Source organism: Hydractinia symbiolongicarpus, chromosome 9 (assembly GCF_029227915.1).
Source record: "Hydractinia symbiolongicarpus strain clone_291-10 chromosome 9, HSymV2.1, whole genome shotgun sequence".
NCBI classification, from domain to species: Eukaryota; Metazoa; Cnidaria; class Hydrozoa; order Anthoathecata; family Hydractiniidae; genus Hydractinia; species Hydractinia symbiolongicarpus.
This window is the reverse complement of record NC_079883.1, coordinates 15,248,133-15,262,700: the sequence shown is the minus strand read 5'-3', so window position 1 is coordinate 15,262,700 and position 14,568 is coordinate 15,248,133. Positions and strand designations below refer to the sequence as shown.

At 32.3% G+C, this 14,568-nt stretch overlaps 3 protein-coding genes across 3 annotated transcripts; 1 reads left to right on the top strand and 2 right to left on the bottom strand.

Annotated features, from left to right (window-relative positions):
- Window positions 1–80: 80 nt before the first annotated feature.
- LOC130656504 (cyclin-dependent kinase 2-interacting protein-like) lies at window positions 81–1,253 on the bottom strand. Its single transcript, XM_057459372.1, has one exon. The coding sequence runs from the start codon at window positions 1,037–1,039 to the stop codon at window positions 251–253; it is 789 nt and encodes a 262-aa protein (XP_057315355.1). The 5' UTR covers window positions 1,040–1,253; the 3' UTR covers window positions 81–250.
- Window positions 1,254–1,975: 722 nt separating this feature from the next.
- On the bottom strand, window positions 1,976–3,923 carry LOC130656506 (iron-sulfur cluster assembly 2 homolog, mitochondrial-like). Its single transcript, XM_057459373.1, has one exon. The coding sequence runs from the start codon at window positions 3,878–3,880 to the stop codon at window positions 3,260–3,262; it is 621 nt and encodes a 206-aa protein (XP_057315356.1). The 5' UTR covers window positions 3,881–3,923; the 3' UTR covers window positions 1,976–3,259.
- Window positions 3,924–9,042: 5,119 nt separating this feature from the next.
- Window positions 9,043–13,274, top strand: LOC130656496 (uncharacterized). Its single transcript, XM_057459359.1, has 6 exons — window positions 9,043–10,260; window positions 10,646–10,800; window positions 11,069–11,429; window positions 11,787–11,824; window positions 11,905–11,954; window positions 12,264–13,274. The coding sequence occupies exons 1-6, from the start codon at window positions 9,116–9,118 to the stop codon at window positions 12,432–12,434; spliced, it is 1,920 nt and encodes a 639-aa protein (XP_057315342.1). The 5' UTR covers window positions 9,043–9,115; the 3' UTR covers window positions 12,435–13,274.
- The last annotated feature ends 1,294 nt before the right edge of the window (window positions 13,275–14,568 follow it).

Sequence of the window (14,568 nt, the reverse complement as noted above, 5' to 3'; positions counted from 1 at the left end):
ATTTTAACTTTTTTATCAACACAAAAAATTCTTAATTCAGCTGACCACTACATGAAAATTCATGCCATATTCTATTAACGTACTTGATTTTTACTCTGTTATCATTTTTAAAAATATACCAACATGAAGTTACACACACATTAAAGAACAAACTACCACAATTTGTATCATAACAATTTAATAAACAAAGCAGCAAAGTTTTATTGCATTGTAAAAAATGTTTTTTGTCTCTTTTTTTTTGTATACTCAATTATTTTAATTCAGCTTCCACCAACATTGAATCAAGCAAAAATGTGCATCTTTCTTCAATATATGGTTGATGCAACCAAACATTAATACATTGATTCAACACGCTGGTTCCTTCCTCATTTAGGTCTTCAACTCTATATTGAAAAAACCTGTTGTACAAAGAACACTTTAAAAAGTACTCTTTTGTATACATGTTTAAAACGATTCTTGTTTTTCTGTAAAACTGACCAGTAGTCCATGATGCAAATATGGCAGGATCAGTGTTTTCAAGCACTTCAGTATTGTTACTATCACTTGTAACCCTGCTGTCATTGTAGGTATCATCAGCAGAAACTAACCCAAGATAGTATAGAGCTTTTAAATTATCGCCAAGACTTGTCATTTTTTTTATTAATGTTTTTAACTTCTCGTGGTGCTTTTTTAATTGTTTTAACAAATCTTCTCGTGTTGACGCTAATTTAACATAATAGCGACGCTTGCATATATCATTGATTTCGGGTACATCACTAGCATCTTTAACATTGTTCCATTGGCTGTATAGATTACATAATGTGTTTGCTGTGTTAAAACTTGCAGTATTATTGGTTTCCCACGATTGAATACACTTATGCAAAGTGACAAGAATATCTGATACTCTCCGTCGTACAGTAACATCAACTGTTGGGGTTTGTGGCGTCTGAGGAGTTTGAATTATTTTTTTCTTTTTTATTGGTGTTTTAATTTCCTTTACAGGAGTCTCCATATTTTCAAAATATTTTTGTCCTAAATAAGGCATGCAATCAAATCTCATTTTAAATTAAATATAAAAGAAAATAATTATTCATATTAAAACTATTTAATATATGCAAGTGTATATATTGAGGTTTCTACATGTGCCCACTAAAGTTACATAAAAAAACAAAACATGTATGAACATGGCCTATCATTAAGAGGAGAGTGATTGCTCTTGTTCACACAAAGACTCGCCCAATTCTAAAAAATGAGAAACTAGCAGAGCCATAATTTGCCCCCCCCCCCCCAAATTCCACACAATTTTGTCTGGCTGAGCAATATCAATTCATCACACATGCAAATCAATGTTATCTTTCTTATTATATGCAAAATATATAAAAAGACAAGATAAAATAGATAAAAAAGATTTTGGTATAAAATATACGCTTATAAACTTATTCTATTTATTCATATTGCTCACTCAGTCTAAATTATTGAAATTTTGGGGGAGCGATTTATTGCTTAGGTGTTATTTTCTTATTACGCTTGCATAATGCTACTGAAAAAAGACCTGGCAATGATATTAATTATGCTTTCTTGTTTGCTTTTATAATCAATTTCCTGTGGTTGATTTTTTATTTAGATCTGCATTATTTTCAGTTTACACATATATTGATTACACTTACACATAGATTCAAGCAATTATTAGCAGTTTTTATTGTGTTCATGCATAAATTGAATCTGTGTGAATTTCTTTTTTTACCTGACTTGTAAGTTTGAATAAATTTGCCCAAGTAAAAACATTGGTTTTACACCACTGTCTAAATCCTTCATTGGAATAAAGTGGATGAACTTCAACAACCTCTCTAGTTTAGTTTAAATGTCATTTTTTGTATATACTAGGCATATGATTTAAATCATTCAAACAAAAATAATGTTTTTATTATCAGTTACTTTTCCATTAAGATTTATTAATTTATTTGAAAACGTGCAACAAAAAAAAATTGTATGTTCCTTTGCATGTAACCAACTCCAATTCATTTTTTAAACACTTCTACAACACAATCTTATAAAAAAACACTGCAGCAATATAAAATTTGTAAAGAAATTATTTTTTTTATTAAATACATTTTAACCTTATATATATATCTGCAGGAAGATAAATAATAATATTTACAATATCAAAAAACAAGTAATTGGTGTTTTCAGGGAACAGCAATAACTTTAAAACAACAAAAATACAATTTTTGCAGCAATACAATTTCAATGTCGAACATCTTAAAGACAATACATGTACATTATTACTTAAATCTACCTGCAGCAGCAATTGCTAAGGGGGGTGTTGACATAATTAAAAAAATCCTGATTTTTAGTTTCTTATCATTTCAGCTGAAGTTTGTTCTGATTTTTCCATAAACTGTTGCTGGTATAAAGCTTAACTTGGTGTATTTTAAAAACATTACCATATTTTGCTATAAAAATATTAAAAATTTATTGTATCTTATATATAAATTCCCTTGCGTGAGTAAAATTGTGAGTCCACGACACACAACTCATGGGTCACTTTATGGCTGTAGGTTAAAATTTACTAAAATAATAAGTAAGCCGCAAAATGAGAAAACAGGGGTCCTTTTTGACTTTTATGCTACAGCGAAATAATTTAATTTTACCCCCGGTATACCATGTGCATGGCGTATCTCATGGAAACAAGTTGTTTATCAACTAAAAAAAGAAAACCGAAGCGAAGAAGGTTGTCTCTTTTCAAGTTAATTCTAAAAAAAGTAACTTCAAACAAAGCATGCCAATGTTTACCCATCATGAGGTTAGCTTAAAGCTAAAAATTTTTCTATATTTTACATTTTTGTGTTCTGGGACCGAGGTTGTATCGCAATTGAATATGACTGTAATTCAAATCTAAAATGTAAAAAACAAACTGTTGCTGTTGAACGAAGTTTTTTAGAAATGCTTTCTAAAAAAGCATTACGTTTACATGTCTTGCATAATTCCTGCATCCACTTATAATAAACACTCAAGAAGTTAAATACATAAAAATTTGACCCCAAAACGATGTATAATACAGCACAGAATAGTAATTTAATGTGTATTATACATCATTTTGGGGTCAAATTTTTATGACCATGTAATAATATGTGTTTTAAATAATTTAATATGTGCATTCAACAATTGTGTAATTTCTGTCTGAATTTTACATGACATTACAAATGTTACCCTAACTTACTCCTTACTATAGATGCATATTTTTAAGGGTAAAATTTTTGTGCTAACATAAAAACAGAAACTATAACTTCACGGAAAATGAAACTCCACAAGAACAACCTTTCTCTGCTTGTGGAATATTTATAACACGAAATCCAGTACGAATCAAGTCTGCATGATATTCCACTGTTGATCCATTTAAAATCTTGACAGATTCCTCATCAGCCACTACTTTGACACCATCTTTCTCAAATATCATATCACAATCTTCATCAATTTCTGTGTCAATTTCAAACTTGTATTGGAATCCAGAGCATCCACCACCCTCCACAAATACACGCAAAAATTCCTTGTTTTCAATAATGGATTTTAGTCTATGCACTGCAGTTTTATCAATATTCAATGTTAATTTACTTTCAGAGGAAAAATATTCTGTTCTATATGATGTGCGTTGTTTTTTCCATAATATTTGACAATTTTTTGATCCGTTTAGTACTGGCCTCACCAGTTTTGAAAATCTCATAAATGTTTGCCCCAACATGGTTTTCGTAATAGTATCGTATATAATCCCTGAAATATGAAAAAATATATAATTAATAATGTATAGGACAATATAACACATTTCAAAATCTGGTCTTTCAACACAATTTTTGCACACATTATTCATTTTATGCTTAGAATGTTCCATATCAAAGTTGAACATTCATGGTTGGACCATATGTTAGTCAACATTTTTATTGTTACTACATTTGTTATATCTCTTGTGGAAAATTTGTAAATCATGGCAGCAATAAATTGTTACCACAAGAACTATAAGAATATAAAACAAGGGAATTAAGAAAAATTGATAGTTTCCTACTTTTCATCCCCTTCAGTAAAGTTATCTGATTGTGTTTCACAATATGTGAAAGCATGGATAAAAACACTCTTTAGACATGGCAACATGAATAAGCAAAGAAGGGTACATTTACTTAGACCATGTGTCTATATTGGTTTTATAACTCTCCTTTTGTGTCAAACTCGAACATAGAGGTTCAAATATTACCCTCATTGTGGTAAGTATAGGGCAAAATTTTAAAAGAATTAATAGAGCATCATTTTTTGATGTGGTTTTTGCATATTTAGAAACAAGCTGATAATTTATATCTCTTTTCGTGTTAAATGGGTGCTGCAGCAATTTTAAGGTGCATGTAATGCAACATTTTGTGGATATTTCTTGAAATGGCCAAACAGCATAACTTAGCCAGTAATCTGCAGCCAGTAGACTGCAAAAGTTTTACTTTCGCATGAGTGTATGCTAAGTAAACACCATTCAAAATATGCAAGCTGCACTTTTTACAATGTCCGCATTATGGAACAATTCACTCCACAGGCCGAAAAGTTTCATAGAATTGTTGCATTTGACGTCATGGACATTGACATGAACGTTGACAAGTTTGGATTGTACTTACATAGAATTGTCTTCCTTGATTGCTTGTAAAACGAACTATATGAAATTTTGCCCTCCTTTTTACTAATTTATGTCAAGGGCTGTAGTTTTTTTTAATATACTTCAATTTTTTCTGCCACCCTGGCATGGCAATAGGGTCTCTAAAATAAAAGGCTGGTCTAAACCCTTTAAAGAAGCTTAAATTAAACCTGGTCTGATGTTTTTTTTTATCTCTCCCCAGCCGTGCCTTTATTGCTCACTGTCAGATGTAAAAATAGAGACACAGATGTCATTGTATTGGGGAGCTAATTGTAAACTCTCTTTCAGAATAAGCATAAAAATGAGAAAAAAAAATGTGAGCAACAGCAACAAAAAAATAAACCATGTGGTGCCATAGCTGAGTGGTTACAATACTTTACATTATATGTACTATTTTTTAACTTAATAAAAAAGAGGGTGCTAACTTGACGAAAGCACTGTATATGAGGGCGGCCACTGGCGTTTTTTCAGGGTTTTATCAAGGTTTTCGTCTGTAACCACCTGAATCCGTCCAAAACCACCAAAATTTCGCCTGGAATGCAATGCCCGTGAGCTCATTGTTAAATTCTGTTGAGAAGAAGGAAGGTGCTATTTTGTCGTTTTACTCTCACTATATAGATGACTTGCTATAGGAACGCCATCAAAAATATGTTATGTTCAAGTCCTCCGACAACTCACGTTTGGCAGTAAAAACCCGAGTCGGTAAGTCGGAAAAAACCTGGAAAAAACTTTTTGATCCAAACAAGATATATTTGAAAAACAATTTGTGAGAACTTATTTTCCCAAAATTAACAAAAAGTTGCAAAAATTAATTCCCGTAAAAATTAATTTCTTGAGGGTAATCATGACAAGTTTACAGGGCGGCGAAAAAAGGGTCTGAATATGATGTCGAGTGGCGCTATACTGTTTTTTGGTCCTGGTAACGAATTTTGCCCCCATCTGAAAATCCCGGGGAAAAATACGCCCGACCAACTGACTCATTTTTGCGGGGTCTTTAGGACACGAACAAAACATATTTTTGATGGTGGCCTAGGCTTTTTTTACAATTTTTTCAGCAGGAATATAGTTTTTAACCAATTAGATCTTCTAAAAAGAATTATTAGTTAATTGAACTGCTTTCTTTTGCCTGCCAAATAAAAACAAAAAATTTATCAAAATAGCAACACCGACGTATCAAGAGAAGTTTTGCTACCAGTTTACCAGTATGGGATCCCAAACTCCTATCCCAAAAAAATGCAAAGAAAAAAAGACTAGTAAATTAAGTAAATATAAGCTCTAAGTAGTATGTTGTTGAACATATTATTTCATTTTGTCTGTTCAGTATTCATATTACTGTGGAAAGTTTATCATTTCTTGAACATGATAGTTTAGTAGGCGACGTTTCAGGAGATCCTTCTCCCATCATCGGGCAAAGTAAAATGATGTTGAGCATGTGTTTATATAATTGCAGAGGATCGAAATTCATAAAAAATTAACCAATCAGAAACGAGCTGATAATTACAGTTATTTACGGTAATTAACATTTTCGGACCTAGATGTAGGTAACTACTTCTTCTGTAGGGCTGGTGACCAAATCTCAGGAAGTTGATACAAGATGCTGTTTATGTGTACACTGTTGATGGTTTCTTTAATCTTCCTGGCCGTTGTTCTGGATTCTCTGTCAATGATTTTCTTCTCATCCCAATTAAACTGATGACTTCTGCTCCAGCTGTGGTCTGCAATTTCGTTTTTCTTCACATCTCCGTTTCTCACTGCGCGCATATGTTTTTGTACTCCTTGCTTAAACTTTCTTTTTGTTTCGCCTATGTACACTGCATCACAATCTTTACACCCAATTTCGTAAACAACATTGCATTGTTCTTCCAGGTTTATTTTGTCTTTTGGTTTAGTGCTTCTTAGGGTGTCTTTAGAGTTAAGAATGCATTTGATCTTGTGTTGCCTTAAAACTCGACGAAGGATCTCGCTAGTACCTGGTACAAAGGGTAGGAATGCTGATGCGATGAAATCCTCTGATGTTTCCTTGTTGTCTCCGTTGCATCTTCTCTTCATTTTATTTTCTACTTGCGTGATGACTTTATGACTGTATCCGCAATTAATGCATTTCTTACACGTCGAATTTTTTCTTTTCTCTCCTGTTTGTCACTCACTACGCTGTTGGCACGATTCAGTACTGAAGATATGACACTTTCTTTGCAAAATTTCTGATGGTTTGATTCGAAGTTAAGGTACTGGTCATTGTGTGTTGGTTTACGATACACTGAAACTGAAATGGAACCATTCTTGCGTTTGACCAAAGTGTCCAGGAAAGCGATACTTCCATCGTGTTCAAGCTCAACAGTGAATTTGATTTGTCGATGTAGGCCGTTGATGTGTTCATGGAACTCTTCTAGATGAGATCTTTTGATTATGGCAAATACATCAACAAATCTTTTCCAAACCTTTGGATGTCTGTCTGATGTGACTAATGCTGTTGTCTCGTGTGCTTGCATGTATATTTCTGCGACTACTGATGATGAAGGGCCTCCCATGGCAACTCCGTCTGTTTGAGTGTAGAAGTTCTTGTTAAACAGATACCATGTTTTGGTTAGAACAAGTTCGACCAAACCCAGAAAATCCGGTACTGGAATCTTTGTCTTTTCACCGAATGCATCATCGTTTTCGATAAGGTCTTTAATGATGTTTAGGGTGTCTTTTATGGGAACATTTGTGTAGAGTGATGTGACATCAAAGGATACCATGCATTCGTCGTCTGCTATCTTTATTTCTCTGATGTATTCCGAAAATTCTTTTGAGTTTTTGCTGTGGTCACTTGCTGTAAATTTGCTGAGGATAGAAGCAACAAATTTTGATAGGTTGTATACAGTGCAAGAGACTATTGGTCGAATTGGATTTCCCTGTTTAGAATTTTCGGTAGTCCGTAAAATCGCGGAGGGGGTCCGTCACAAGGTTTCAGTCGGTAATACTGCTTATCGTCGATGTATTCCTTTCTTTTCAACTCCATTAAGATGTTCCTCGTTTCTCGTTTGATGACTTCTGTAGGATCTTTCTTGAGAAGTTTTTGATGTGTTAGTCAGGTGTATTTATGATAACCGTTACCCACTCGGCCACTTCAAAATAAATCGAGTAAACAATAGCTTCAGCCTATGTTATAGACCCAACTCTACGTTTGTGAACGTAGGCTAGTGAACGGATTTCCTGGGGATAAGGTTGGTAATCACAATTATATTTTTTGGTAATTCGTATTAAAACTTTGTATCAATGATTCATCAGCCCTTAAAATTAGCGTCGGCATTCAGCATTGCCGACGTAAAATACAAGATACTGTAGTTGCGTCGGCAAAAAAATTGCAGACGTAATTTTGTTGGGAAATTTAAATGAATGATGTTATTATGAAGAACTGTACAAATTAATAATTGTACAAAATTTTGCTGTTTTGAGTGCCACAAAGCCATTTTCAAGCGATCTAGGTACCTCAAAACTCAAAATTTCCTCTTCGGCACCAACTTACTTGGTGCCTCGTGGAGATACTAACCTAAGCAAGTTGTGTATAAGAAAACGGTAGTCCCCAAAAAAACTCTGGATACGTCACTGAGCAATTCAATATATTATTTGTTGGATTTTATTACAGATATTTATCCAATAAAAAATATAAAAAACAGTTTTTTACAAGACTCTTTCACTACCACTGCTCGTCATTAAAAAAATATTATGCATGATAATAAATGTTTAAAAAATGTTTTTTTTTCGGGTTGATTCGGGCAAAATATTAATTTTTTTTAAAACACTAAAAGTCTACCGACAGCCCCCATGGTTTTTGCGACGTTTCCGGAGAGTTGGCACCCTCATTAATAAAAGATGGGGAAGTTAAAATAAGCACCCCAGAATGATCATTTAAATATAAGATTGGGGAAAAGCAACCACCACGCTTAATCCAACTTTCATTTTAAACAGAATGTTCAAATGATAGAAACTTTCGCTCTTTGAAATATAAAAAATAATAAAAGACAGGAAGCATGGTGCTAAAAAAAAGTATAAGTAGCTGGCTAGCTTGAAATAAAAGTTGCTAGCTAGATAGCTAGCACAACAGTATACACGTCTGTCTGAATGCGGAGGCTAAACGGAGCTATGCATTTTAAAAACATGGCTCTTATAGATATTGTAGCAAAGTAAATTTGATTTCCATTTTTTTTAATAACCAAAAGTAATACTTAAAATAAGGATGAAATCATTGTTTTAATAAGTTATTGTATGAGATATTGTGCTTTTTACAGTATGTTATCGTTATCAATGTGTTTTTGCTACATAAATTTCACTTGAGCATATCTTCTTTGGTTTACCGAGTTTAGAGGCCGACAGTTCCCGTATATGGTATTTACAAACATGTCATTATCATGATGTTGTTTACATATTTAAATTTAGTCGTTCCGCGCGTAAGGCAGCCAGCCAGCCAGCAAGGAAATCGAAAAGAAGATGAAATTACGAGATGGCAGGAAATATAGTAGTCATTCAACTACTGCAGGTGTGCCACAAACAGAATATTTCAAAAGAAGAAAAACAGTAATAAATAAAGAAACGAAAAAGAATGCCTGTAAAGAAGATGAGCAAATATCTAGAACTCTGCCTCTCCCAGATATGGCGCCAGTGGTCGCTCTTAAAGATTGCAGCTTTAGCAATGCTGCACGTGAAACAGCTTTAAATAAAAAATACAGCTTTGAAAAAGGGACCACTGTAGAGGCATACAGCGCCAATGCAAAGAAAGACATGTTCACTGTTAAGAATATTAGTTCCTCAACCCTTTTGACACGCAAAGTAATTCAATCAGCAGAAGAGCATGAAGTTATGGTAGGAAGCACGTACAAACTAACAACCTCTACTCCTATTTCACTCTCAAGAATAGCAGCTACAACAAATGGCATTTTAAAAAGAAAAGACTATGAAGTAGAGTTTAACAGTTCATCAACAAAAGTTGATGAACTCTTGTCTAATAGTATAAGAAGTACTTCCATGAAGGATTATTCATATAATGAAAAATTGGGCATATCTAGAGAGCGACATGTAAATGGATCTTTAGAAGACAGCGTTTTCCATGATATATCATTTACAAATTTAGGGAAAATATGGAAGGATAACAGCTTTTTAAAAATTGACGGGTCATGTTTTATGGATGATTTATCTTGTGATGAGGAGGAAAGGGACAGGGAGTTAAATATGCATTTTTCTGTTAATCATATTCAAAGAAGTCAGTATCGACAGAATCGTAGGGAGTGGTATTTAAAAAGAAGGATTTATGCTGAGAAAACATTCTTCTATCGTTATATACTTCAGTATATATTCTTCTTCACTTCTATGACAGTTTATGCAACAAGAAAGGTTTTGCGCTTCATCAGGTTGAAAACTGCAAATACAAAGTTGATATATCATGTTAAATATTATACAAATGCTGTTAGTTGTTTTACACACTTTTTGATTTTAAATATATTCAGTTATCGTTTGATATACAAATATGTTAAATACAAAATGACAAGCTGGCAGAGCTGGATAAGTTTAGTTCAGTTGGGTGCTGTTCATGACTCTAATATGGTTCATATGTTTATCAATAAAAAAGTTAAATATAGGTAATGGCTTTTGTGTTAAATACTCACGTTTTGTTAGATGATGTTTCTTTTGATACTTGAATTTAGGGTGTCTATAATTCAAACACTCAAGGAAACAAAATGTTTTATTAAATTGTATAGTTTGAATTATAAAAACTAATTTTGTAACTTTTGCCAATGTGGTTAATCCTCAGATTTAACACTCAGTTGAGACACTGCTGGTAAGAAAGGGACTTAAAAATACTAAAATACTCTCATCTAAAACCTTAAAATCTATTATTATACTTCTAAAGGAAATGTGTACACATTTTCTATTTTAATATTGCTCAAATTAAAGATTAAAAACTCAAATATTCAGAAATTTAGTCTTATGCACCTTTTTTATACATAAAAACTTTATTTTTAGTGATTTACCAGATGGTGATGCGTTTGTTGAAAATGGTAAAAAGGACGAAAATGATGACTTTGTAGCGTTTTGTTGCTGGAATTGTGGTCTTGGTTTATTGTGTGTCTTGTTCTTTGCCCCACTCCTTTTTTTTGGAACAACAATTTTTGCAGGAAGTATGTGTACTTTTATTGCATTTGTGAAAAACTTTGAGGCCAAAGTAAAAAGAATGATAAAAAATCGGAAAATCTGGAATGTTTTTCTGAAAATTTGCAACAACCATACAGTTTATATCCTTTTTTTTCATCTATCCTGTAACTGGACTAAAACGTTTCCAGATGTCTGCACAGACCTCTGTAAAGGGTGAATATTATTTTGGTTGCAATCTGTGTATCTAGCATTCTTATTTTTTATTTATTTTTTTAAAGGGACTTTCATTTTTAGATCAACTTCTAGTACTTCCAAGTCCCGCAGAATTTAAAATCTCAAATGCATATGCACTGTTTCTCAGTGAGAAGGAAAAGAAAATTCCAGCCTGGCATATCCGTCCCCCATCTGCAACAATGTACCCTATTGAGAAATCTTTTGGTACTAAACTCCCTGTTGTTTTGTATTTACGAGAAAGTGGTCTTCCAAACTCAAAACATCGAGTTCAAGTATATGAAGTGCTTACATCTTTGGGTTATCATGTCATTGTACCTATAGAAATTTTGAGTAGAGGTGAAACTATTATGGCATGGACTTGGCTGAAAAGAAAAACTGGAAAGGTTTATGCATATATATGGGGTGATCAAATGGAAACAAGGTATATCTAATTTTAAAAATCAAAAAATTAAAAACAAAATGTTTTAGTTCTCAGTGTTTGTCGAATTAAAATGCCCTGAATCAAATGTTTCCATTCAAATATTGTTTCCTGTAATAGGAGGGTAGCTTTTAGTCACTTATATGTTCTTAACCTTGTTCTTTATTTCTCAAAAACAAAGAGTGTTTAGTATTCCATAAAGTATAATGAAAAACTATAACAAAAATTCCTAAAAGCCATAAATATAAATATTCGTGAAATTACGAATCCTTAAAAATGTTTTGGGTATATACTTGTTTTAATGCCTTTTTGTAAATCTGGGAATAACAAATTTAAATTGATTTTTTTATACTTCTTTAGAGTGTTGACTGGATATGCTAAAGACTTTTGTAATGAATGTAAGTGTCAATGCTGTCTTTATTGTCTTGTGTGTAATAGTTTGGTGGTAATTTATATATTTTATTTCTTTTCTGTCTAGTGATTCCACCATCAGGAGTTATTATCGAATATGAACACTCTTTTCAGCAGGTTTGTTACAACATTTAGTTATCTATTTTTTTTTTACTTGTGAAATATATTACATCTGAGTAAATGGAATTTTTTAGTAGTTTTGAAAGTCAGATAAAATATCACATGTTTGACAGTTATTTTTTGAATGATTTTCATACATTCATCAATTCTAAGTTGCTTTGGAAGAATTGCCCAGGTGGGTGAACTTGAAAGTATATGGATCCCATGCCCATGTTATGATTATTTCCATTACTCTAAGTTCATAAAACATAAATATAAAATGAGCTTAAAAACCTCATACTCTGAAATAAACTGATCTGATTTTAGCAACGTAATCTTGAGATCTGGTCCTGCAATTGTACACTGGTACCAAATTTCAAGAAAGGCGAGACATTTTTTAAATATAACCATGTCAAATGTCCTGTAACAATCGTTGGTGATGAACAGTTAAATATCTACAATCAAGTTGTCACGTGTGTTCAAGCTGTTATGAAGTGAAATGTAGATGACTTTTTCTTTTTCTAATTTTTTTTATTATTTGTAGTTATTCAATTTTATACTACCCCTCGGTGTATTGACTTTTTATTCTTGTTTTTTATAGTCTTATCTTTTAATTTTCTTTGATATTATTTAAATTGTAGAGCAATAACGTTCAACTTGCATTAGGATTAAAATGAAAAATTCTGGGGAGTCTGGTTGTTTTATTCTTGTGAATTGTTTTATAATCAAAACATTTGAAATATTTATTTCAGGAATAATATATACACAATGTTATTTTGTATTATGTGTTTTTTTCTTAAAATGAAGTGTTTTTAAAGTTAATTACCTCATGCAGAGTGAAACTTAAAATTAAACTTTTATTTCTAACATATACAATTCGCAAGCTGTGGAATTCACCTCTTTTCAGTTAACAACGTTTAGAAAAGTGTTAATAACATACTGTGATGTACTTCATGGATGGCGTGAGTTGTACGTAAAATTAGATTTTTCAAAAATATTTTATACCGCAAAACTAATTTCTGATAAAATTTCACAAAAACTCACAAAGCAGACAGATCAATGTGTGGAGAAGAAAAATGCGAAATTTTATTCCAACCAATATTTCTTTGCATCTCTGTTCTTTAAGGTTATTGTTGCTAAATATGCCAAAAATAATGATCTCGTTGCCCTACATATGTGTCTGTGAATTTTTACAATGAAATGTGGGTTAATTTGTAATATATATTTTTCTGCACCTAAGTATATTACGTCATTGCTTTTCATTTTTGTTTATTCGTATTTATAATATTTATAATTTATACTACAACATTAATGAGGGGAAAAAAAGCATCTGCTCAAGTTATTGTTTTCTCTGAACCTGTAAACTTTCGGAGATAAAATATGACTTTGATGCGTCGGTTCACTATTTCAACAGCGTACATTTATTAAACAGCTTACCGCTGTGATATATCATTTATGAAAACTTAATCTTATTCCCAGATAGCGAACTTATAAAACTGTTGACAATTCAAAACTAGCTAATCAGGTTACGTTTTCCGCGGTTATTAAATTGAAAATAAGGGCGTCATTGGAATAGAATTTTTTTCACGTATCAAATAAGCGTCCAGGCAGTTAACAGAATTTAATTATACTGTAGTCCATAAATGTTGCAACATAAAAGTATCAAACGAGTTGATTTTTACACCTATCACAAATAATTTTAACTACCCCTAAAATAACCGCACCCTTAAATTCAATAAGCGTTAATAATAGAGGAAATGCGATTATTAAATTTGAGAGTGTGGTTAATATAGGGGGTTAAGTTAAAAGTCCGATACCTTCAGTAAAATTAAATGGACCGTTTTAAACTTAATCAATATGATCAATTTTTAGACTAAGCCCATAGAAAGAAATATACACTATCTTCATAGTACCTGAAATCTCCAAAATCCATCCGACAAGTCACGTGAGCATGCGCAAATGGAATTAACAAGTTGCTATTTTGGTAATTTAAATATTTCGAAATGGATAGCAGAGGTTGCTATCCATAGCAGCTATCGCTTTCTCCACGACTCTCTGCCAATACTGCACTGCCGCGAACCTTCCGTTTTCAAGATTTCAAAATCGTGTTCGAAAATATATTTAACATCTTAAAAAGCTATTGGTGAAAGAAGTTACTCGTTTTTGCAGTGTAGTGAAAGGTTTGACAAAGGTGTTTTTTTTCCTTGATGCAAAAGTGTGTTTGGCGATTCTAACGACAAACTAAATCTCGGTGCAGACGTTTTGTAGTTATCTAGTCATCTTAAGGGACCAGACACATTAGCTAAAGTATATTTTTGAAGACTATATAATTTTATGACAATATCATATACAAATTTAGATAAACATTGTGAAGATTGGAGAGTAATATTAAAGCACATTTTATACCAAATAAAATTAAACTTAGAACAAATGGTTCAGTACTCGTCTACAGAAATAAATTTGCTAAAATAGTGTTTAAAATGTCTAGCCTTGGACGGAATCCAAGAGAAGAATGATACAATACAGTGGTTTAAATCAACAGATACAACTGGACTTCCAGGGTTTTTATTCTGTTTAATGAAAAATTAAAAAGTGTTGAACAATGTGTGTATTTTTTTGTTAGAAGAGTTGC

What these genes read in the sequence shown, in the direction of transcription:
- LOC130656506 (XM_057459373.1), bottom strand. Translation starts at nt 3,880, where the DNA reads ATGTTCAACTTTGATATGGAACATTCTAAGCATAAAATGAATAATGTG.
- LOC130656504 (XM_057459372.1), bottom strand. Translation starts at nt 1,039, where the DNA reads ATGAGATTTGATTGCATGCCTTATTTAGGACAAAAATATTTTGAAAAT.
- LOC130656496 (XM_057459359.1), top strand. Translation starts at nt 9,116, where the DNA reads ATGAAATTACGAGATGGCAGGAAATATAGTAGTCATTCAACTACTGCA. An exon ending in GGTGATCAAATGGAAACAAG is followed by an intron (nt 11,430 to 11,786) that starts GTATATCTAATT and finishes ATACTTCTTTAG; the next exon opens with AGTGTTGACTGGATATGCTA. An exon ending in ATGAACACTCTTTTCAGCAG is followed by an intron (nt 11,955 to 12,263) that starts GTTTGTTACAAC and finishes ATCTGATTTTAG; the next exon opens with CAACGTAATCTTGAGATCTG.